Below are 24,077 nucleotides of genomic sequence, written 5' to 3'. Positions count from 1 at the left end.
AAAGGTTGCTTTGCTTCTAGACCAAAGGGGAGGAGGCCTGATTCTGCTCCCAGGCTAGATAAGCAGATATCCTGCAGGCAAGCAAAGCTGGCAACAGGCTGAAATCGTGGTGAGAGTTGAAAAGCTTGTTTTTCTATGTGCACAACAAACCAGAAACGTTGACAGAAAAGTAAAAGAACATCTGCTCATGCTGATCTATGAATGCTTTTCCTGGATCCATTAACCTCCTTTCTTTGTCTGTCTCTCTTTTTTTCCTAAACTGAAAATTATCATCTTAAATATTCAAGGCTTTCATTTCTCTATTGATCAAATTAAATCTCCTTAGCTGCAGTTAAAATACTCTGTGAGGTCCTCCGACCAAAGATTATCTGCCTCGCAATTAGAACTCATTTTTAATACAACAGGCGGGAAATAGAGAACCACAGCTGCAGAATCAATACAACTATAAATTACATGGGAGAGGAAACGGTAGCATCCTAGCTTGAAACAACAGATTTATTATCAAAGAGGATGGTATTTTATCGACAGAGTACATAAGTTTTATAAAGAAAGAGAGAAGGAGACACAGAGAAAGAAATCAATGTTAACATGGGCTCGCCGTTGCTTTAAATGCTGCATTTGTGGTAACTAACTTTCATTTCTTTTTTTAATTTATAAAATGTCACACTGAAAAATGTTTATTGGCTAAAAAATCCTGTCTGGAGAATTTTTTAAGGCAAAACTCCACTGATTTTAATGAATAAGATCTGTAGAATAAGGTGTGTTCTGTATTTTAACCTGTATTTTAAAGGACTTTCTCCATTCCCATATTCTGAGCAATATCATAGTTCAGGCTGCAGCTAAGACTTGTATTTAAACTTCAAAGATTTCCATTTATTTTGATTCCCACCTACAGGATAGGGTGAGGAAAATTGTTCTTTCTGATAGCAACAAATACTTTAAATGCATCACCTTCCCCTTTCACAATCAGAATTCATCTACAATTGATTACACATAGGAAAAAAAAAAGAAAAAAAAAGAAAAAAACCCCCACTATGATCAGATTTCTTGTTAGATTTTTTCACTGCTTTTAGTGAACAGTCTGTCCTGCTGTCTTTTCAGTGAAAACCAAAGGGGACTTTTTTGCCTGTTGCTGCAAAAAAAAAAAAAACCAACAACCTATGATCAGATTTCTTGCTAGATTTTTTCACTGCTTTTAGTCCACAGTCTGCCCTGCTGTATTTTCACTGAAAAGTAAAGGGGACTTTCTGCCTGTTGCTGAATATGGAGTTTTCAGTCAGGACCTGATCCAAAGCCCAAGGTAATAGCTATGTCTTCTTCTCTTTCAGCTCCAGCAAAACTGGGAGTCACCCTGTATGGCTGACCAGTCTCAAAACACATAATGATGTCTAAAAAAGGGGATTACATAGAGATTATCTGGGTTTCTAGCATCTCTCATCTGATTTGTAATCAAACTGTCTTGTTAGAGGGTCCTCAGCATAATTTTCTGTGGGTTTGGCTGCATTCCTTATATACCTTACTGTATAAATGCTGTTCAACCCCTGGGGTGAGAAAGGTGTGATCTGAAGAGAGAAAATTTATCTTTACTGCTGGATTACCAGGTTCAGTGAGGCAAATTTTGGCAGATTTGTGTGTCTCAGGTGAGCTGAGTCTCTCTGAGCAGTGAGCCATGGTAGGTCCCACTCAAAGCCAAGATATGTACCAGGTACAAACCTCAAAATCTTTCAAACCTTTCAGTTTGTGAGCTGACTTGAAAGAAATTTGGATGATGCCTTTTTACATTAATCTAAAAAGTTCTTGGGGACACACATTTTCCTATGGATATAGAAAAACACTGCGTGTTCCCTGTGCAGTGGGATCTGAGCTCTGCCACTGAAGACCAGTCTTCTCAAGCCCTTTTTGCCCCACCTTCTATTTCCATGATCACTGCCTTGCCTCATAGCACTGTCAGAAACACAGAAAATAAAATATACAGGGGAATGTAATGAACTGCAAAGCCCCATGGGGTTCTGCCTGTCTGCAATACCCACTTCTATGTCTAAGCATATTGTTCATGTTAATACTGTTTGCTGGTAGGAGTGTTCCTCCAAGATAACATTTTTGTGCAGTGAAATATGCACGGCTCTCAGATGGCTCAGCTCAGATGGGATCACCTTTCAGTTTCTAGACAGTGGGGTTTTTTTACCCTTTTTTTTCCCCCATCACAGCTTGAAGAACACAACACTATCCCACCAATGCCTTTTGTTTTATGACCCATCTGTCCACAGAACTATGCAAGGATGTTAAATCCACTGATAGTGCAGAGATGTGCTGCAGGGATTTTATTTCTTGCAAAATAGAGTAATCTGGTCCAAGTGTCTCCCTTTACTGGGTGCTTGTGGGAATATTTTACATCTACGCTAAGAAAATAAATTGAGGTGTGGATGACATTTCCACTGCAACTGATGTTTTGCACTAGAGTTATTTGAGGTAATATACACATCACAAAAGTAAAGAAAAAGCTTGGTTTTATTGGAACAGAAGAGTTTCAATTAAAATTGTGTAGAGATTCCCACTTCTGTGGCTTAGCCCTTCCATGACCTTCACCTTCTTACGAGGTGGGAAGTTTGGACATGTGATTGTTGAATATGGCCCCACTGCTCCCAGGAGGAGTCTGTGATTTATACAGGTGTTCTTTGCACCTGAAGGTTCACTGGTGTGCGGTGGAGGAGGGCCCCTATTTCCAGCACCAGCCTCATCCTCACCCCCATCTCTTTTCATTACTTAACGAAGCTGGTCTCCTGTGTTTTCTCTGCTCTTTATTGCTTGTCACCGGGGCTGAGTGACTGCTGAAGATGAGAGGGGATGAGGAGTGTGAAGAGGGAAGCTTCTGCCTTTGGTCTGAGCCTGACGGGGAATGATGAAAAACACATGGGCTATGAAAAAGTCCAGTCCAACTTTCTGTTTACCGAGCTCCCTAGAAACGTCAACATCTGTCACCAAGTTACCCCTAAAAGGGGCACCCCTTGCTACAGGACCCCGATGGCAGGTCCCATCCCTCTTCCCCCAGCACGGGCTGGAGCGGAGGGGTGTTGACAGAGGGAGAGGGAGGTTATCCGGGATTTGGTGATGGCTGTATTAATAGACAAAGGACATCAGAGGCGATATCCCCGGCTCAGCGCTGCGGTGCCACCTCAGGCTCGGCCAGCCGGCCCGCAGAGATGGGGTGGGCGCCGGGGCACCCCTCGGGTGAGCCGGGCTTTTGCCGTCCCCGCAGGCGGGTCCCGAGGGCAGAGGCGCTGCGCTGGGTGCGGAGGAGCGCGGCCGCCGCCCCCGCGCGGGCGCCGAGCCCGGCTCCGCTGCTGTCCCCGTCCACACAACGAATTCTCCTCCTTTAGTAATTCCGTGAAGATCAAATGCAAAGACAGCTGCGAATGAAATCGATCTCTACAAAATGTGTTAGTGAAGTGTTGGGTCTAAGTAGATATTTCCTTGTTCTTTTTTAATCTTTAATTTGTAATAGTCGATAGCATATTGCTATTTTTTTACTTTAGTTTTCTTTTCTTTCTTGTTTTTTTTTTTTTTTTCTCTTTCCTGACGGAGGGTTACAACCCTGCATGGGATAGAATTAGGACATAAGTGCCTTGGCAAAGCCAAGCTCCTTGGAGGCAAACAGGAACGGCTGCGCAGCGCCGAGATGCCGGGCGGGCACCGAGCAGGCACCGGGGCAGGGAGCGCTCGTCCCCTGGCTCTCCCCCGCTCGGACACTGTCTGCAGCTCTGGCGAGCAAAACGCTCCCTGAGTCCCTGTATATTCCTAATCCCTCCGCCTGCCGCTGGCTGCCCACCTCTGAGACCGATGAGAGCGCAGGCACGAGAGTTTGTGACTGAGATTGGCTTCGTACCTCCCGCTGCCCCCCTTGAATTTTAGGTTATTTGATTTTTTTTTTTTCTTTTTGTTGTTTTTACTTTCTTGATCGGGAGAAGTTTTGAAATACGTTGAGTTTGTGTTTGTAAAACGGGCATTGGGAGAAGTCATCAACTGGCTACCGGTTTTGTCGTAGTCCAAGCTGATCATTATTCCACCACATTTTTATCAGATACATTCTTTCAATGAAAATACACTGGAAAGCCAAAATAACAGAAAAAGTAATAGCTGAAACATTCTCCGTGTGGAACAAAGGCTTACACTGTGTCACTGCCCCGTAAAAAGTAGCACAGAAGCATTCTCTGGGTCTATTCCTGCTCGTATTAGTGAAATGTGTAATCCTTCCGAAGTTACATGGCAAAGAGGACTCCTTGCATAATCAAAATCAGCACAGTTTGCTACCAAATGCCTCGGCACAAGAGAAGACTTTTTATCCCTAGAGCGCCCATTGATTTCATTGGTCTTTCCGAGCTTGAAACAGGAGAAACTGTGACCTGTAATATTTTATGACACATAAACCATAAAAGAATAATGTTAACAATGAGAGTTGACCAAGTAGTGCGCCTGAGGGAGAAAAGGAATGTTTGTCCTGGAAAAGGAGAAAGGCAAAAGGGAAAGAGAAAGAGGGAGAGAAAGAGAGAAAAAGTGAGAAAGGCAGACAAAAAAAGGAAGGAAGGAAGGAAGGGAAGGAAGGAAGGAAGGAAGGAAGGAAGGAAGGAAGGAAGGAAGGAAGGAAGGAAGGAAGGAATTTTCAAAATGCATTACATATCTGTTTATTCATATATTATTAATTTCATTATTTATGTAATGCTTTTTTTGTGGTTACAAATTTATTATGATCTCACAGAGCTAATTGCTAAAGAAAAACAAACAAGAGCTCTTGCTCCTAAGCTAACGCAAAAAACATTCCTAAACTACTCTTTTCCCCTTCAAAAAAAAAAAGCCACCCGGTGTTCCCGGCGGCTCCAGGGCAGGAGCAGTGTCCCCCGGGGCCGTCCTGGGCTCTCCCGGGCCCCGGCCTTGTTCGGAGCATCCCCGGGGCCTGCCCGGGAGCTCATCCGTGCCCAGGGTCCCCGGACAATTCCTGCCTGGGAGGGGGCATCGCTCTGGAAAAGCAGTTTGCCGGTAAAAAGCAGCTCGAGTCTATAGCCCAAACGTGAGCTGCCATTAGAGAGTTACTAATAAATCCCTCTTAAGCATGCATTTATGCAGTGATTGTGTGAACTTTGGCCTTTGCGGAGTCCCAGCAATTAACGGCGACGTCCATCGCGTTTTGCCCAGATTTCCACTCTTTTCCCATACAGGGTGGAGAGGGGAGCACGGCTCCACCAGCGCCTCCAGCTGCCTGGTGCCTCTCCAGCCATCCCTTTCCTCATCACTGCTGAGGAGAAAGCCCCAAACACCCCTCCCTTTGTCCCCGGACCCCCCTTGAAAATGCCGGGTGCTTTACGAGATGGGTTTTTTTTTCCCTCACTCCGGTACCTCTAGCCGGGGACCCGCCTGAGCGTGGGATGCAGCGCTGGGAAGATGCCGAGTTTTTGCTGTCTCCGCAAAACAACGGAAAGCTGTTAAAATTTAGTAAAAATATTCTGGGCAAAAGTGAGAGGAAAGTTGCCGCTGCTGCGGAGACAGAGAGAGAGAGAGGGAGAGGGATGACTCTGTAATTGTTGCCTTTATCAAGGCTGTGAGATTAACTACTGGGATTTATTCTAAAGTGACCCATCACCGAATTCATTTCTGCTTGAACTTTCGGTGAACCTGAGATTAAAGAGGGGAGAGCAGCTAAGCAGTTTGTTGTTAGCTGCCTTTTCAACAGCCCTTTCAGACTGAGTAAATATTGATCGGTTTCAATCTGATTGCCCCAGAGGAAAACACCAAAGCATCTCAATAGCCTCCAAAAGTAAACTTTAAAGGTGAACAGCAGAAATGGCCTTAAGTATGATAGGAAGATACTAAACTCCGTTTGACATTTGAATGCAATTTGTGTTGACGGATTTTGATGAGATGCGGATTTTTTCTTCATTTTCCCCCCTGAGATTCTAGAGGCTTTTTTTTTAAATTTTAAAATGTGTAAAAAAAAAAAATCCTTACGACCTGAAGGGTAAATTAGTGCCTCCATTGAAAGCGTTTTGTAGGGAGGTTTAGAGATATTTTTGTGTTAGAAACTATAAACTAGAGATTTTAATTTTTCTTCACCGGACCCCTGAACCCGAAGGTCGATGGTATCGAAATAGTACTAACGCTAACAAAATGAGACAGGATCGGGAGATTTGGAGCGTCTTTGCTTGAAATACACTATGATTGCGGGGGGAGCGGTGTGCGGCAGGGAGTGGGAGATATATATATATATATATACACACACATATATGTAGTATATGGGGTTTGGGCTTGGAGGGAGATGGGATTCTTTGCCCGCGAATCGCAAATCTCAGACTGGCGCACTGGCAAGCGTCTTGTCTCTCGTATTTAGGCTGTAATTTATGGCCCCTCTTTCTAGCACATTGAGTCAACACCGGTGGAATGGGGTTGTAGATCCGGATTCCAGCAATGTTTAGATCCAGATTTCGATATTGAAATGCCCTCATTGGCATGTAAATGCCACTTTAACACATCCAAGACTCTGGAAGAAGGCCATCTGTTTTGCTTTGTGGCTTTACACTAATAAACAAAAGGTAAAGTATATGGCAGGCGGGGAAATGAAAGAAATAGAGGCATCGGCGGGAGCCTTTGGAGACAGCCCTGCTCCCTTGCAGATAGCTCGGCTCTTGATATGGCCGCCGCGCCTTGCAAATCAGGGCTTGTCTCTTTTGACACCGAAGTGAAGAAAATTTCCTTGACTCTCTGCGGATCCCGCAAGGCGAAGCCTGCGTGGGCAGAGCAGCCCCAGGAGAAGCCCGGTAGCGCTTCCCGCAGCTGGGCCGGGTGAAGGAGATGTTAGGCGTGTTTGCCTTGTAATTCAAGAGGCATCAGTGACTTGAGACATCCCCCGTCCAGCTGAGCATGCCTCTGCTGTGTCCTGCCACCCAGGTTCTCCCCACAGAGGCTCCTCTCCCTTCCCCACCTGCTGTTCACTTGACATTTCTTGGAGCAGTTTGCAGTATTTACCTGCAAGAGCTTTCTCTTGCACAACGCGGTGGGGGGCACGGATTGGGCGCGGAAAAAGAGGGGAAGGGACGGTGGAATGGGCTGGGGTTAACACCAAAAACACACTGGGAACCATCTCCCACTCTGGCACCCCATCAAGCGCTGGGGATAGCAGCTTGGGGTGGGAGAGGGAAGCAGGACAAGCTTAGTGCCCAGGCTAATTAGATGCGCGGTCCTTGGAGAGGGGCCTGCAGTGCGAGGAAAGACTGGCTAAAGAGAGTTTCTGCTTTTGAAGGGTGCTCTGTTTATTTAAGTGTCAGCATCCATCCCGAGGTGAAAAGGTTAGCACTTGACCCAGGAAGTTCTCCTGTTTGTGCTTCAGAATTAGATTGGGATCATAAATTCCTCCCAGTTACAGAAAATTAAGGGAAGGGCCTTATATTGTCTAAAAATAATATTATTTGAGCATAGGAGAGGAAGAAGTTTTGTGTAGGAAGTCAGATTGGGCAGCCAGAGCTCTGACTCTGACAGAACAACATAGGAGGGGTTGTGAGACTCTTACTCCCTTTCCCCCTTGGAAAGACCCCAGTAGGAGAAAAGAAGGGAAAGAAAAGCGCTGAGCCCAGTCTGTGACTCAGCGCTGACGTCACGCAGAGGTAGGCAGACGAGGGCTACCTGAAAGTGGAATATATTTATTACAGACATTATAAGGACCCGTAAATCCTGCCCTGGACTCCACCACTGGTGGAATCACAGAGCCTTTCATGATTGTACAGAAAAATCAGGAGGACATTTTGCTCACACACGACAACTGATAGAACTCAGTGTACCCGCAGTACAGCAAAGCACGGTGCGTCATGCAAAGGTCTGGACACCAACCACAGAAATTATACATTCATTTGGCCATTTGTCACATTCACGAGTAGTTTGAAAAGACATCGAGTCTAAAGGAAGGTTAATATGAAAATAGGAAGAGGCGAGGTCATTTGGGTGGTTGTACCCTTCAGCTGCACATAATCCAACACAGCCTTTGGGGCAGGGGGAAAAGGAGAGGGAGCAAGCACACAGGGCAAGGTTTAAAAAACCTAGTGCAATTGAAGCCTTGTTTGTCACATTTAAAGAAATAGCGCTACTTTTTTGAGGTATCTGCTTGAGCTTAAGACGTTTACTTGATACGGTCATCTACTTTTCCAATATAAAAATGGATCCAGTTTGGCGAATGCACTCACCCTGCTTAACCTGATAATCGAAACATCATTCTAGAAAAATCTGTAAAAAGATAAATCTCTCGGACAAAGTATTTACAAGCAACAAACTCATTGACACGAACAAAGAATACATTAAATTAAGGGGATGAAAGTCCTATAAGTCGTGTAAACACTTGCAATAGTGCATCTCTTCGTGAGGTTATGTACCCTAAATAACCTGTCTTTCACTCAGGGAAGCTCGGTGGAGCATCCTCGCGGTGGAGGAGGGAGACCCTTACGCGTATGCCAACAGAGCTCCACCAACAAAAAAGGAAGGGGGGGCCGGGAAGAAAATTCCCCTGGCACCACCAAGGCTCCGGGACCCGGCGGAGCCGGCACCCCCGGGGCCGGACGGCGGCGGAGGTAGCGGGGGAGGGAGCGGCAGCTCGCCGGGACCCCTCTCGGGGATACCGACCGAGGGACCGACCGAGGGACCGACACAAGGGCGGTCGGTGGACGGACGCGTGCCGCGCCCGCGGGGGCGTCGCGCCGGGGCCGTCGGGGCGCGGCCGGCCTCAGTTGGAGGCAGCGAGCGTGTCCGAGGCGGAGGAGGCGGGCGAGGCGCTGCAGGGCGAGGAGCAGGACTTCTCCGACGAGTCCTCCGCCTTCTCCTCGCAGCCCGTGGGGGTGGCGGGGGAGATGGGCAGCAGCCCCTCTTTCTCGCGTTTCTTTTGCTTCATCCGCCGGTTCTGGAACCAGATCTTCCCCTGCGTCTCGTTGAGCTGGAGGGAGGCGGCGATCTCCACCCGCCTGGCCCTGGTCAGGTATTTGTTGAAATGGAACTCCTTCTCCAGCTCGGTGAGTTGCTTGGTGGTGAAGTTAGTTCTGACGGTGTTGGGCTGCCCCACGAAGCCGTACTCGCCAGCCTTGCCTGCGAGGGGACATTCAGCGGTAAGTAAGTGAGCGCAAATGATTTATAGGCGATGTAATCAATATGTCCACACCGGCTAAGCGATAGGGAGCAAGAACTTCTTAGGATAAGAGGGAAACCCCGGCAGGGTGAGTGATGGAGTGCGAGGTGCTAAACCGGAGTCAGCCTCTAGTGTCAGAGCAAACTTGATAAGTGGTTTATGAATTACCAGAAATATGACCACGGGAGAGGAGGAGAAGGGGGAGTCAGGAACAAGTGAGGAATAAGCGGCGCTGGCTTTCAGCTCCGCGGGCAGGCAGCCGCGACTGCTCCCAGAGATGCGGGCCGACCTACCTGTCCAGAGCCCCGCGGGATACCGCGCCCCTTTCCCCGCACCCTCGGCGGAGGGAGAGAGGAGCGGCCCCCGCCCCGGCCCTCCCGCCGGCCACTGACCTGTTTTGGGTGGGTTTCTTTTCACTTTCATCCAGTCGAAGGTTTGCGCCGGCGGCGAGGTCTCGCTGGAGGGGGAGCGGGCGTTTTCCCGGTGTCCAGCGTGGAGGGGAGACAGGGCATGGTTGTAGGTGCCCAGGGGCAGGCTCTGCTGCTCCTGCCCGTAAGGGGCAGGCACGTACTGAGCGGAGGCCCCCGCGTAGCCCTGGTGCGGCAGCGGGTGCTGCGCAGCGGCGGAGGAGGAGATGCTGCCCGAGTACACGGCGGGGGCGCAGGGAGGGAAGCCGCCGCCCAGCTCCGCGTCCTGCCCCAGCGGGTAGGGGCCGTACGCCGCTCCGAAGCCCTGCGCGCTGTAGGTCGGGCCGCAGCCGGGGTGCGCGTAGGACACCCCCAGCCCGCCGTGGTGCTGGTAGGCGGCGGGCTGGGCCGGGCTGTGGTGGTGGTGGCGGTGGGGGCTGATGGGCACCCCGCGGCCCGCCAGGAAGCGGTCCTCTCCGCTGCAGCTGCCGGCGCTGACGGCGCAGGGCTGGAAAGTTGTAATCCCGTGCTCGGGGTGGTAGGCGCGGGCGGCGCAGCCCCCCGCCTCGCCGCCGAGGACGGGGTACTCGAGGAAGGAGCTCATCCTCGCCGCGTCCCTCTGTCACGCCGCCACCGGGTCTTCAGCGTCCGGCGGGGCCGCGCCAACTTTCCCACTTCCTCCATGGGGCCGGCAGGAAAATGACACGAAGGCGCCGGCAGCGGGCAGGCACGTGGGGGGCGGCAGCCAATGGCTGCGGCGCCCGCGGGGCTTCCCCGGCTCCTGCCGCTGATGCAGCGCCGCGTCGGGGGCATTTAAACGCCGAGCGCTCCGGCCGCGGGGCAGGGAGGCGGTGGCCGCGGCCCCAGGGGGTGGGGGCGGGCCGGGCCGGGCCGTACACACACACCCCCGCCGCGACAGCCCCCTGGGTCTCGTCCGCCAGCTGAGAGAGGAAGGCAGGAGAGACCTGGAGGCTGCGCCCGGCCCGCGGAGCCCACCGGCCGTCCCCTGCAGGGTGAGTGCTGCTGCCAGGGTGCCCCGCATCACCCTGCTGTCGGCGCTGTCAAGCTGGCACCGGGCACCTCTGCTGCCCACCAAGCCCCGGCCAGGGCAGCGGCGGGGGTGGGGGTGGCTAGGGGACGCGACTTCATCCACGGCACGGGGCGAGGGAATGGGGCGGAGAGAGGCAGAGACAGTGCTGAGAGCATCAGCCCTTGGGACGGGAATGAGAAGGGAACCGTGGATGCGGCTGGGGACTTCCACCGGGATGGGAACTGAGATAAGGACAGGAATGAAGGTAAGGATAAGGTGGAGAATAGGCATGGGACGGAGGATACGGGTGTGGATGGGATGCGGGTGGAGATGGAGACGGTAACAGTGCCGGTGCCGAGGGGTCTCTTCGGTCCAGCCCCGCCGCAGTCCCAGCGCGACGCCACGCCAAGAGTTAAAGGGGCTTGTCCAGCCGCATCACCAGGCGGCCGCGGACATTAGCATGGAAATGAGGCGCTTTTGGGACTGACGGCCATTGTGCTCTCCCAGGCTCACCGACCACCCTCTGGCCCTCGTCCCTGCTCCCCCCGCACCTCCGCCGGGCTCACCCTCGCCAGCCTAGGGTTGGGGTAGGGGTAGGGAAGGAGGAGCCGGGGGCAGGAGGACGAGTGATTGGACGGGGCCCGGGGGCTCCGCAGCCCATCTGCTGTGCTCCCGCAGCGCCGCTGCCGCCCGTCCGCCCTGGGACAGGGTGGGGGGACGGCTATCCGGGGTGTCGCGGGTCGCAGCCCTAAGAGGCGACCCGGGACAGGGGCAGAGGAGCGGAGGGAGGCGCAGGGCCCGCCGCCCCGGCCCCTTTGTCCCTGCGCTCCGCCACCCGGGTCGGCCGTAGGGAGAGGTGGCAGATGGCCAGTGGCAGAGGCGGCCCCAGGACCCTCGGGAACCGCGATGAGCATCGGCCCCAACCCACCCCTCCCCAGCACCGTGGGGAGGTGGGTCAAGAAATGGTCCGGGCCAGAGAAGGAGGGATGGCGGTGAGATGTGGGTTACGTCCTCGTGTGCGGTTTACGTATGCGGAAAGGGAAAGGGGAGGTAAAGGCCGGGCATCCGTCAGTCCCAGCGCACCCAGCCGTCTGCAGGCAGAAAGGACGGGACCAAAAGTCTTCAAAAGAAGTTCTGCGAAGCGTCAGCCTCAGAGAAAGATGGATGGAAAGTCATATGCCCTGACACTAGCCCCAGGAGGGGCTACCCCCTCTATTTCTGCAGGTGCCGACTCTTAAGTCCCTCTGTTCTCACGCTCGATCCTTGCTTGTTTTGAAATCCAAAAGGCTCTTCCACCCCGCCACCACTCCCCGCTCACGAATACACACGCACACACCCACATACACGCCCTGAAGCTCCTCCCTCCCACACGAACTACAACACAACAACTCTAGGTGCAAAGCTCTCCTTCCCGCTGCTGCCGGGTCAGCCCTGATCCCACGGCGTCTGCAGGGCCGCCCTACTGCCAGCCAGACCCGAAGGGCGCCTCTCTGCACCACGCGTCTGCCCCGCTGCCCTCAGTGCGTCTATTTGTTCTGATTTACTACAGAGGCAGCGATGGTTAAGGGCCCTCTGGAAAGGTTCCGTTTCTTAAACTGCAGGGGGGCGGAGTGGAGGACAAGAGCAACAACACTCCAGAGGCATTTATGATATTATACTGCGCCAATTTTGGTTATGGTTATAGCTGTAAACACATTTATTTCATTCTTGTAAACCAGTTGTGATAAATACTGCATAAAGCAGAGAAAAGAGACAGCGATTAGGACTGCTTACTAATAAAAGGGCTGACATCTTTTCAGTGCTTTTTCCTTCAGCCAAGAAAAAAAAATACTACAAGTAGACCCCTTTTACCCGTAAATTGCGATGAATCACTTTTCTTACAGTCTCCAGCATCCTGAAATCCTTTTTTTCTCTGCCTTTTTGGTGCCATTGTCTCTTGTTGCATTGTCTCTCTGGCGGGGCTCTCGGGTTTTTCTGCCCGCACTAAGCATGGGGGCAACATCATGAGAAGGGTCGGAGCAGGGGAGGAACGCACACCACACCCTCCCTCCTCCGCGGCCAGGCGAGGGGGAGCTGCTGCCCCTTCCCCTGCCCTCCGGCCATCCCGGCCCCTCCGCGGCTTCGCTCCGCGTTTCCTGCCACGGAACTGAGGCTGAGGGGGCGATCCCGGCTCTTCAGGCTTTTCCGTGGGAGTGTGCCCCCGCTGTGGCCCCAGAGTTCACCCGGAGCCTCGGAGGCGGCTCCTGCTTGCTGAATTCCCCCATTTATTTAAATTGAGTTTGTGAGAACTTTAAACCTTGTAAAACGTTTCCGTTTTCTTTTTCTTTGATTTTTGTTTTATGTTTCTGGGTTTTGTTTGGGGGTTTTGGGGGTTTTGTTTTATTGTGTGGGGCTTTTTTTTTAGTTCGTTTTGCTTTGGTTTTCTTTAAGTGTAGTCAGCATCCGGAAATGTGGGCACAAAAGAACCCAACCCTTCCATGAGCGTTGCGGTCCAATTTAACCCAGTGGCAGAGGAGTGAAAATGCCGGTGAGGTTGCTCGCTTTCCGCAGGGACATGGCTGGAGCAGAGGGAAGGAGGAGAACCGAGGCCGAGGTTTCACCGCGCCCGCAGCTCAGCCAAGCTGTTGTTTTAAAAGAGCAATAAAAGTGAATTATGACTAAACGCCTTCTCACTTAATGGTTTTAGACGGGGATCCCCAGCCTGGGCAAATACGTAAGAGGATTTTTATTTGTGAATGTGTTCCTGCAATTGATCTCTTTGATGACATTCTCATTCATAGAAAGAGTTTGATTTATGACTTTCGGAAGAATTGCGTTCAGCCCTTCCAGCTATAACCCACGCATCCCAGCTCCGCAGCGTGCTCAGGGCTGGGAGAGAGCGCTGCTCGCACGGACGGAGAGCGGAGCCCCGCTCCCAGCCCCAGCCGAGCCCCGCTCCCAGCCCCAGCCGAGCCCCGCTCGCCCGTGCACCGCAGCCACCCGCACCCACTCACGCCGGGAGCCGCGAACGTCCCCGCCCGGGGTCCCGGGAGCGGCAGAGCCCCGCCGGCATCTGTTGCTCCGTTCTAGCCCGAAGGACGGGGCTCACCCTCCGCTTTGGGGCTCGGCAGCGCCGGGTGGCAGGCACTTCTGCGGAGATTCCCGAAACCCGTCTGTGCCGCCTCCAGCAGAAGAGCGGGGAGCCCGAGGAAACTGTAACTTTAAAGTCAGGGTTTGCCCTTTTCCTTATCAGTCTTTCACCTCTCAAGAAGGCTTACACACAAAAATATCTTCGGGTCTGCCCCCGCACCGCCCCCGAGAAGGATGGAGTGGAGAGGCCGGTTCCTCCCTAAATATTTTTTTTCTTCCCCCTGCATTTCTGCCACCCTTTTGATTTTACAGGCACTAACTTCTCTATTTCCTCTCCTCCTAGGGCTGATTTCTTGGATTACTCAGCACGTGAGAAGTAACCAACTACATTCTCTGTGAGCTCTGATATTTTTAAGATACGTTTTCTGAAATATCTTGCTGGCTGCTAAGCACTACTTTCTAGAAAATCAGGATTATTTTAATTTTTATTCTTTTAAAAAGCACCTTTCCTTTCGTTCATGTAACAGGCTGGTTTCTGCAGGAGACGCCTATCCTACTGAGTCTGTCTTACGTTCTGCCTGTGACAGAGGAAGTCCTCGTTCATGCTTTTGTTACAGCTCAGGGTTTCCAAGCTTTGTATCCTCACAGAGATAAGATGCCACATTTATACATTAAAAGGAACAAATCTCCATCAAACCTGTGAACGGTTTTAATTTCTTTAGTTTGTTTTTCCTTCCCTTATGAGAATCCTTATAATAAAGAAAATGAACGAATTTTCCTCTCTAAAGTGTCCTAAATTGCCAAAAGGGAAGAGCTCCTTGTCAGAACGTTGGATTTTGATTATTAGTAAATTAATAGTGGAAGGGATGGGGAGAGATACCCGTCTTGTTATCCATCTTGAAAGCAGAGAGAAAGAGAGGAGAAAGAGAAAGAAAAAAGAGAAAGCTCCTTGTAGCAAACAAGAATTTATTCTACCAAAAATACTTATGACAACGCATCCTAATGTAATACAAAAATAAAAAGAAAGTGAAGATACATTCCTATATGATCACTTTCTTACAGACCTCATATATTGCTTTCATAGAAGGACCTAGAATGTGGCTAGGTTAAAATTGAACACAACTAAAACTTCATAGGAAACGGCAAAATGGCATATCAGAGGGAAGTAACAAACAGAAAATAGTGAAGAGGGAAAGGGAGGGGAAGCATAAAATTAATTCACTGGGGGAAAAAATTAAGAAGAACAAGGAGGAGAAAGCAGGACCCTGGGAGAGGACTTCTTTAATTTCTTAGTAATTCAGATGCTGCAAGTCAATTGTGGTGAGTGTGTCTGTAAAAAAGTCAAAACTGTCAGCAGAGATATCTACGGGACTGTCCAGAGATCCTGGCAAACTGGGGGAAACTGCATCTGAAAGCTGTAGGCAGGAATCTGTGGAGAAAACGTTAAAGTCCTGTAAAGAAGGGACATCTAGGGCCTCAGGACTGTCATTGTTCAGGCCAGCTGCACAGTTCTGGGCCATTGTTGAGAGGCAGTTTTGAACAGTGGGTGACTGATGTTGAAAATGTTTCAGATTTTTCTCATTGCTCGTTAAAGGCGAAACGGGGAAAGTTTGGGATTCGCCATTGTGCGCATTCTGCGCCTGCTGCTGGGAGAGGGCATTCTGCTGGAAAGCGTAGCCTTCCCGCTCCAGGAGAGCGCCGGAGACGTTGCTGAGGGCTTGCTCGAAGAGGGATTTCTCCTCCTCCTCCTCTTCTTCCTCGTCCACTGCTTTTTCGGGGTCCTCTAGGTTCTTAAATTTCCCCTCGCTGTTTTGATTCTCCTTGCACTGGGTCTGTCTCTTGTGCTTCATCCTCCTGTTCTGGAACCAGACTTTGACTTGTCTCTCAGTCAGATCCAGCAAGGCTGCAATCTCAACCCTCCTTGGTCTACAGAGGTACTTGTTGAAATGAAATTCTTTCTCTAGCTCCAAAAGCTGGGTGTTGGTGTAAGCCGTCCTCAGGCGCCTAGATCCACCGCTACCGCTATCGGGGATTTCAAGGGGGTCTGTTAAAAAAAAGAAAGAAAAAAAAAAAAGAAAAACACCACCACCACACGCACCCCAAAGCATCACCGCCCGAAGAGCCAAAGCAAAGGCACACGGACACACGTACAAAACAGATAAATACACGGATTGAATTTCAGCACCCCAGCTCATCGCATCCCGGGGGGGTGGGGGGGAGTGCTCTCTCTGCATGTATGTGTCTATATCTATATGTCCATATAGCATAAAATAGCAACTGCAACAAAATGGCCGCCTTTGGATGCAGTAAACCCATTGTGTTGCACTGCTGAGCGCCCGGTGCTGCGTGCCCCTCGGCCACCTCCGCCAAATCGCTGCCTCCAGCTCCCCAACCTCCCCACACCAGAGCAAACTTTATATTAGCCATACCGCAATTTATAATTAATGCATCAGCTGCTTAGCTGAGCGGGAGCAATCTATCACTCTTCATTACTGTCAAATATCCTAACTCTAGGACGGCGAGACAAGAGAGGTCAGCTCCAACTCAAATAAATCATCCCGCATTAGGCAAGTTTGGGGAAAGTTTGGGTTTCCACCGAGCCCCGCCAGCTCCGTCCTTCCCGCCCGCCCGCCCTCCGCCTCGTCCCCCCGCGAAGCCGGGGGGATGCGGGGAGCCAAAATAGCGGCCCGGCGGGGCTGGCGGCGCGTCTTTGGACTGACCTTTGTGGCTGAGGCAGGCAGGTCCAGCGGCTGAGGCGGAGGCCGAAGCGGGCGGCAGCGCGGATCGCTTGGACGCCTTTTTCTCTTTCATCCAGGGGTACTCCGGGGGCGGCGGGGCGCCGGCGGGGCCCGGGCTGCCGCTGCGGCCGCGGGGGCTCGCCTTGGGGCGACCGCCGCCGCTGTGGCGAGGGTGGCTGCCGGGGTTCAGGCTGGGGATGGTCTGCTCGAAAGGAGGAGGAATCAGTGTCGAGTGTGAAAGCGTCGAGTTCTTGATTGATGAACTTTGAAATGTATCACCGACAGGGGGAAAAGATGTCAGGCACTCAGCAAGCGATGGCTGGCTATTGATAAAACCGATCTCTCGCTCAAATGCGAAATTCATGGCCTTCAACTGGCAGCCCCCGCGGAGAAAAAGTTCCCTCGGATTCAGGGGCCTCGGGGGGAGGGGAAGGCCCAGGAAAAAGGAGAGAGAGGAGAAAAAAAATATAGCATAGAAGATCGCTGGTGGGGTGTTTTTTTTCTAATTCACTGATTACAGCCGTATGGGGACCGTGCTACTATTAAACTATTGAATTCATGGAGACAAGGTTGAAATTGGACCGAATTGGCTGTCACATGATTGCCTCTGCCCAATGACAATTTGGGCTTTAATCAAAAGAAGCCACTGTCTGTTTGATTGATCCAAAAAAGTCGGGAAGGAACGCCTCATTGGGGGCCAGAAAGGCTTTATTTACACTTTTTTTTTAAAAGGGGAAATGATATCTCGAGTATCTATCCCCTTGGCGTCCTAATCTGAAATGATCGGGGGTGGGGAGGAGGGTGCGTGTGCGTGGATATGTTTGTGAGAGAGGCTGCGAGAGTGTGTGCGTGTGTGTGTGTGTGTGTGTGTGTGTGTGTGTGTGTGGCTGCTTGTCCTGCAGCCTGCTGCCTTCCTCGCATCCACCCGCACACTCTTCTCTCATTGTTTGGGACTGTCAGGAAAACGCTTTGCACCTCACAAATCATTTAAGCACCTCAATCTGACGCCTTGAGTCATTAACAAAGTAATCCATTAATCTTCAAAGTTTTGACACCGTCAGGCCCCCGCATAAGAAGTTGCACCCAGGCAGGAGTCTGAAGCAGAGGGTCTTGATTTTTTCCTAGGAATAGCACTTCCTCCAAAACTAGTTGCTCCTTCCCGACCCAGCCTCAATGGGCTCCTTTGTATTTTTTTGTTTGTTTGTTTGTTTGGCTTTGTGTTCTGGTTTGATTTTTTTCCTTTCTTTTTTTCTTTTTTCCTCTTTTCCTCTTTTTTTTTTCTTCTTTTTTGGTGGCTATCGGGTGTACAGTATGGAGAACAATCGGTCGCCGGTGCTGAGCCATTGTTTATCAGGATCTTCCTCAGCAACCTTGCTTCGAGGGGAAGAGTCACATAGGCAGCAGCCCTGGCGCTTCATGACTTCCCTCTCCAGTTGGCTTCCCGGGATTGGACCGTAACACATAACCCTAGGAGAACCTCTCTGGGCGAGCCAAATCTCGAGGCTGCAAACGCGTCTGGCTGTTGCCTCTTAAAAAAAGGTATATATCCCGTGCCTTAACTTGCAAACGATACTCCCGTCTGCTGGCATAATTTGCTTAATAACCGTAGTAGGCTGGGTCTGGTGAGTATTTTCGATTACCAGGAAATCTATGGGCTGGTAGCGGGTTTGTTTTCAAGGGGCCAGACAGAGCGAGAATGCTGCGGGGCTCTGACTTGAGAGCCGGCACTCGCCTCCGATGCTTGGCTCTTGCCGCCGCCGCCTCCAGTCACCCCTGCCAGGTCGAGGCAAGTCCCGAATTTGGATGCTTTTGGCATAATTTTCCAACCATACTGAGGAGACAGGGAGAGTGATGACAATGATGGCCACAGTCACCAACCCGATGAATCCTGGGGTCACAGCCGCCCTAGGCAGCCCGGACGGGGCTTGCCTGCCCGCCGAGCCCGGGGTGCACGGCGGGGTGGGGTGCGCCGGGGGCCGGGGCAAGGCGCTTCCGAGCCGCTCTCCGCGTCCTCCAGGAGCCAGAAACCATCGCCAGCGCGATGAGGTGCCGTCTCGCTTTATTTTCGGAGTTGCCAAACAGGGGTCGGCAACCGTCTTCGTAATTATATTAAAAAAAAAGAAAAAATAAATAAAAAAAATAAAGAAAAAAAATACGGGGGGGTGGAGGGAGGGAAAACAGAAAACAAGACTCAAAGCACTCAGTGGATCAGTCTGCGTCCAGTCTGCACGAAGTGCATTTTAAAAATCGGTTTTAAGTTAATGCACCCACAAGATATAGCATATCTGCGAAGGCATTGGAGAGAGGGGGAGGGGAGGGGCCGAGAGGCTTTAAATGGGCTTTTTGGTGGTTGCTTGTTTAAATAAAATATAGAACGAGACTTGTCATTTAATCCCTCAAAAGGGATGCCTTACAAATATCGATGCTGCTGGAAAATGCAAGGGGTTTAATTTTCTTGCTTTTAGTCCAAACAAAGCTCTGGTGGTGTCTGCCCGCGATCAATCTTGGCCGCCAAAAGGTTTGACAGCTACTGGCCCTTAAGAACACATTTAAAGCTTCTTGCTCTTTCCAAGATCAAATGTGGCCGTGAAAAGAGGCAGAGCAAGAAACGCAAGTAAACAAGGAAAAAAGCTGCTTTTAAAATATGCTGGCAGAGGACTGGGCTGCTTGTGGGAAAAGTCCGGTTTTATTTTGCTTCTTGATGCCTACGTTTTCTTTTCTCTGATTTCTTTTTTTTTTTTTTTTTCCCCTCTGGAAAATATTGGGATTAAGAGCAGGATGACAAATAATAAAGAGAGAGGTTTGGACTTTAACCAGGCTTTGTGAGTAAAACCTGTGTGGGTGTCTCTATTCTGCACATTTGTTTCTTGTGGTCAGTCTAATACAAAAACCACCTGGAACAAAACCTTTGCAGAGAGGACGCGAAATTCTTGGGAGAATCAATTACTTCTGCCTCCTGGGGCATCTTTTAATCGGACGAATCTTAAATGCAAAATTACAAATTCTTATTTGCAACCTACAGGCTCTGAAGAGAGGATTGAAGACGGTTTATGGAAAGAAGGGGGTGGGGGGGGAAATCGCCTGTATTTTTCTTTCTTCGGGGTGGGAGGGGAATGAAACGCCAACTTCCTTCTATTTGAACATTTTCCTAAATGCAATTCGTGGTGCTAAAGGAACCACGCAGTAAGTATCGTGACTGTACCGTTACCTTTTGTTGTATCTAACCTAACCGATCCGAGAGCTGGTGGGGGCGGCTGGAATTTTATACGGGCGCTCCTTTGAAACGAGCATTGTCTTGCAATGTTGCAAAAATGCTTCCTTCACCTACAAAAGTAATAATCAGTCGCTGGTCTGTATTGTGTAATAATCAGATTCCGGTGAAAAATATTAGCCTACATAGCCTTTCCTTCCACGGTTACATGTCTATATATACAATAAACAGCACGGTATAAATCTATTTGCTATCCTTTTCTTTGACTGGGCATGCTTTATCTATTTATGCAGAAAAGCTCTATATAGATTCACGGATGCATGACAATGTTTCAGCATCAGGCAAGGATGGTTCTGGGAACAAGGTAAAGCCCAAAGATTAATAATATTTCAGCATGAGACCAAAATGGCGACATTTTTTTTCTGTGCTCTAAAAGATACAGATGGTGAACAGCGTGCGTTATTATCTACACAGCATAGGAATATGTCTTTATAAACGTGCAGGGGTATATTTTACCTAGTCTATTAAGGTCCGTTTTGATTTATCTTTCAAGTTTCAATCTAAAAATTACGGACATTTTGCCTGAAAGGAAGAAAAATCGGATTTAAGCACAAGCTTGCGGGTTTCTCCATTCCACCTCGAGCCGATTGGGACCGGGGGTGCCCATTTGGGGCAGGGACCGTCGCCCTTCTACAGTACCGTGTCCCCCCCCGCTCCCCGACACAAACACACACCCGCACACACATCCACACCCCCCGCGGGAAGAAACGGAGCCCAGCGCTCCCCTCCCCCACACCTTCAGGCTGCCGTGGGAGGAAAGGCGGCTCAGCAAAAATGAAATCAGCCCCAGAAAAATATTTTTAAAAAATAATAATTCGGGGGGGAAAAATAGGGAAAGGAAAAGGTAAAATCCACTTCTTAAAGGAAAAAGGGGCAGGCGGCGGGGTTGGCGAGCGGAAGGAGCAGCAGTGCACCCGGGGCCGGACCGCGCTGTCCCCCGGGCACCGGCGCCCGTGCTTCCCACACAGGCTCGCACAGCCACAGCCGCAGCCCCGGCTGTGCTCCCGGCGCTGCTCCGCGGCCGGTCCGGTCCCCCCGCAGCCCGCGGGGAGGGGGCGATCCGCGCCCGCCGGGCTCCGCGCAGCGGGTGCGGGAGGAGGCGGCGGCCGCGGGCCCTGAAACCCTGCTGGAGAAAGGGGGGAAAAAAAAAAAAAAAAGGAGAGAGAGAGAGAAGGGAAAAGAAAAATCTCTCTCCCTGCCTATGAAATGCTGAAAAGGGGCCCTTCGGGTGAGCAGACCCTCGTGTAAGTTTACAGACGAGTTTCCTAGCTCCCCACGTCATGAAGGGCTCTCCATTCCCCTGCGCTGCGAAGAACATGTCCTTAACTCTTTATTATTCAGAATAAAAACTTTATTTTTTTTTTCCAGAACGTGAGCAGCAAGGAATGTATAACTTTCAAAACAAATCTAGCCTTTTCAGCTTCACACACTTTTTGCCTAGCTGGATGTTACAAGCATAAAGTATTCAAACCGCGATCTTTTTTCCCAGATTTTATTGCATCGTCATCATCATTATTATCACTATTTTTAATAAAAGGAGTTAATAGTTTCCTTTCAAATGATATTTCTAACACGTGCCGATATGCCATCTAATATATGGCCTCCTGAATATTCAGGGTACAGATTTTTTTAATATATATATAAATATGAACAAATGGGGATAAATAAAATTTTAAACACTTAGATTATTCAATGTTTGCGAAAAAAAAATATAAATAAATCTGAATGTTCACCAGCATACACACATTGAAAGACTTACACGTATCAATAATTGTCCAGGAAGTCCCTGTCCAAGCGCTTTTGATGTCTTTCTTGCTATTTAAAAGAAGTGCAATAAAAAAAATTGCTTCCCCGTGGGATCAATCATGTACGAACAAATTCACATTTAAGAATTCCTTTTATAGAAAATTTGTTCATATACCCTGTTTTGATAAAAGTGTAGAAGGTAAAGTATAAAGCCTCTGCATACTCCCAAAGTGAGACACAAGGCTACAGTTCAAGAAGATAAATATCCACTAGTGAAACTATAGAGCAATTCAAGCAACAAATATTGCTACGTCACATAAACTAGAAAACGCTTTTACGAAAGGAAACAAAACAAACCGAAACGAACAAAAGAAACGAGAAGGGAAGGGGAGGGCACATGTTGGGGGGAGGAGAGAGAAGGGAAGGGATGAGTACTTTCCAAAACTTGGGGGCTTGCTGTTCCTCTTAGTGACTCCTGTCTCTTACAGATGAGTGAGTTTGGGCGCTTCCTGAATTCTTCCCTGAGAAGGATGGTGAGCGGTAAGGTCTGTGTATGTTGGATGTGGATCACAAGGTCCATGGTGGTGATTGTTGGCCATTGGCCCAGCCCCGCTGTAGTCCATGTTGGCAGAGGGAGGATGAGGGAGATGAGTTAGACCAAAGATGGAAGGCCCAGAATTGGTCATGGTCTCCACGTAGTTGCCCCCTACATAGACGGGGCTTCCCTGTATATGTGGATTCCCATAACCGTTGCCTTGAAGAGGATGAGTATCATATTCAGGTGTCACAGCTGCTGTCCCCGTGTATCTCTTTTGAGGAGGTGGGCAATTATTAAGAGGAGCAGTATACGATGCAGGGATGCCATAGGTGTTTTGATGAGGCTTGTTAAATGGTGGAGGCGACTGGGGTTCGTAGGGGACACTGTTTACTAAAGAATGCATAGAGTTTAGATATCCCCCAGCAGCTGGAGGGACGGGGCTTCTGCTTGGGGACTGTCCTCCTGAAGAGGTCATCATACCCTTTCCCTTTTGATCCTTTTTGTATTTCATTCTGCGGTTTTGAAACCAGATTTTGATCTGTCTTTCTGTGAGATTGAGCAAATTAGCCATTTCTACCCTTCGTGGCCTGCAAAGGTACCTATTGAAGTGGAACTCCTTTTCCAGTTCTACCAGCTGGGCACTTGTGTAAGCTGTACGGGCTCGCTTAGAGGAGGCTTGCCCTGGAGGGCTTTTATCACCAGCACAACTCTCACCTATGTAAATCACACAAAGAACACAGTCAGCATGGCAAACCTACACACGGCAACATGAGAAAATGGCCAACAACACCAGCACCTGGAGACTTCCGCTCCCAAAGGCAAGATGGATGCCCACGCGTGCAGCGAGTGCTCCCCCAAGGCATGAGCTCAGTTGTGCCGAGCTCCAAGCCTCGAAAGAGTTCCTTGACCTCATTAGTGTCACTGTATGACTACACTTGCTTCCCCTAAGAATGACAACATCCAACGTATCTCAAGCTTGGCAAAGAGGAGCAAGGAAGGTTCAGGGAAATACAGTGAGGTTTAGAAGTGCTGAAACTGAACCTGTGGCTCTGCTGACATAGTGGGATCAAACTCTTCAAGAAATAACTGTTCTCCATATAAATATGTATATTTACATATATGTATATACATCAGCTATAAATGCCTGAAAGCTAGATATCTACAATAAAAAATTTAATGTATAAATATAGAATTATCAGTATAGTGGATTTTTTTATCATGTCTGGTATATAGCATGAACATATGGTAGTGATTGGGAAGTATATATAAAGAAGAACATACAGTAGCTAGGCTTGCATATAGGCATAGAGATATATCTAAATCTTGCTGCTTTTTAATTAAAGAAATACATTATATGGGAGGTTGAAAACAGCAGTGTTACCACAGCTTTAAAAAGCAGACTGGCAAAACATTTGCTGAAGTTTTGAACTCTATTTCCAAGGGACATTTAAGCAAAAAAGAGGAAGAAATCAGAATAAGCCTGACTTCTGGGCTTTGGAGCTAGCACTGGTGTTATCAGTTTGGGTTTCCTTGAGTAATAAAAGGGTTGATATACACTTCCATCCCTCAAATAATGTTTTATGGGCTGAAGTTTATAGCACTCCTGAATGATTTTTGTTTACCAGGCTTGTAACTTTGCCAATCAGCTTATTAAAATAGGAAGAGGTTCTGACTGCATGCAGGGCATTGATCCTGCCTGCACATGATTATGAGCTATTTTATTCCCGTTACACTTCAGCAGAGATAGGTCACTGTCTTATTAATCTAACAGCACCATGCCAACAAAGTACTCGGGACAAGCCTCTGGCTTAAGGCCTGGGCTGCTCCACACTGACATGATTTACTGAAGGGGGGATTACCTAAGAAATGTGATAGATGCTGGAGGGCACAAGTGGTTCTGCCACTAGGAAGCAAAGTCAGTTCAGATCCATTCTGCAAGTCTGGGAAAGTTTTGTATGGGGTGTTTTTGTCACCGAGCTCCCCTCAGTGAATAAGCTGAGTGATGGCAAGCCCTTTCCAAAAGTTTCATGGGGTCAACTCAGAGGGTGAAAAAGCCCCCACCCTCCCCTCCCTGAAGTGAAGGTGGGTAAGACAACCCTCCTCCCCACCGGATGCATAGGCAGCCCAGGA

At 49.7% G+C, this 24,077-nt stretch overlaps 3 protein-coding genes and 1 long non-coding RNA gene across 4 annotated transcripts in view; 1 reads left to right on the top strand and 3 right to left on the bottom strand.

The window, feature by feature from the left end:
* Positions 1-7,662: 7,662 nt before the first annotated feature.
* Positions 7,663-10,265, bottom strand: HOXA1 (homeobox A1). Its single transcript, XM_039704228.1, has 2 exons — positions 9,541-10,265; positions 7,663-9,108 (listed from the first exon to the last, which is right to left on the bottom strand). Exons 1-2 carry the CDS (start codon positions 10,157-10,159, stop codon positions 8,753-8,755), a joined length of 975 nt encoding a protein of 324 aa, XP_039560162.1. The 5' UTR covers positions 10,160-10,265; the 3' UTR covers positions 7,663-8,752.
* A 3,735-nt stretch (positions 10,266-14,000) lies between these two features.
* On the bottom strand, positions 14,001-17,715 carry HOXA2 (homeobox A2). Its single transcript, XM_039704219.1, has 2 exons — positions 16,375-17,715; positions 14,001-15,698 (listed from the first exon to the last, which is right to left on the bottom strand). The coding sequence occupies exons 1-2, from the start codon at positions 16,754-16,756 to the stop codon at positions 14,944-14,946; spliced, it is 1,137 nt and encodes a 378-aa protein (XP_039560153.1). The 5' UTR covers positions 16,757-17,715; the 3' UTR covers positions 14,001-14,943.
* LOC120500004 lies at positions 16,389-17,930 on the top strand. The gene is made up of 2 exons (XR_005627020.1): positions 16,389-16,471; positions 17,703-17,930. It is a non-coding gene; the product is annotated as an uncharacterized LOC120500004 (long non-coding RNA).
* Positions 17,931-20,598: 2,668 nt separating this feature from the next.
* Positions 20,599-24,077, bottom strand: part of HOXA3 (homeobox A3) — a 33,116-nt gene continuing 29,637 nt past the window's right edge. The window contains exon 6 of the mRNA XM_039704208.1: positions 20,599-22,661. Within this exon, the coding sequence (XP_039560142.1) occupies positions 21,892-22,661 (770 nt within the window). The 3' untranslated portion in view covers positions 20,599-21,891. The remainder of the gene's footprint in view (positions 22,662-24,077) is intronic.

Source organism: Passer montanus, unplaced genomic scaffold, assembly GCF_014805655.1.
Source record: "Passer montanus isolate IOZ18808 unplaced genomic scaffold, ASM1480565v1 scaffold10, whole genome shotgun sequence".
Classification (NCBI taxonomy): Eukaryota; Metazoa; Chordata; class Aves; order Passeriformes; family Passeridae; genus Passer; species Passer montanus.
This window is presented reverse-complemented; position numbering and strand designations above follow the sequence as displayed.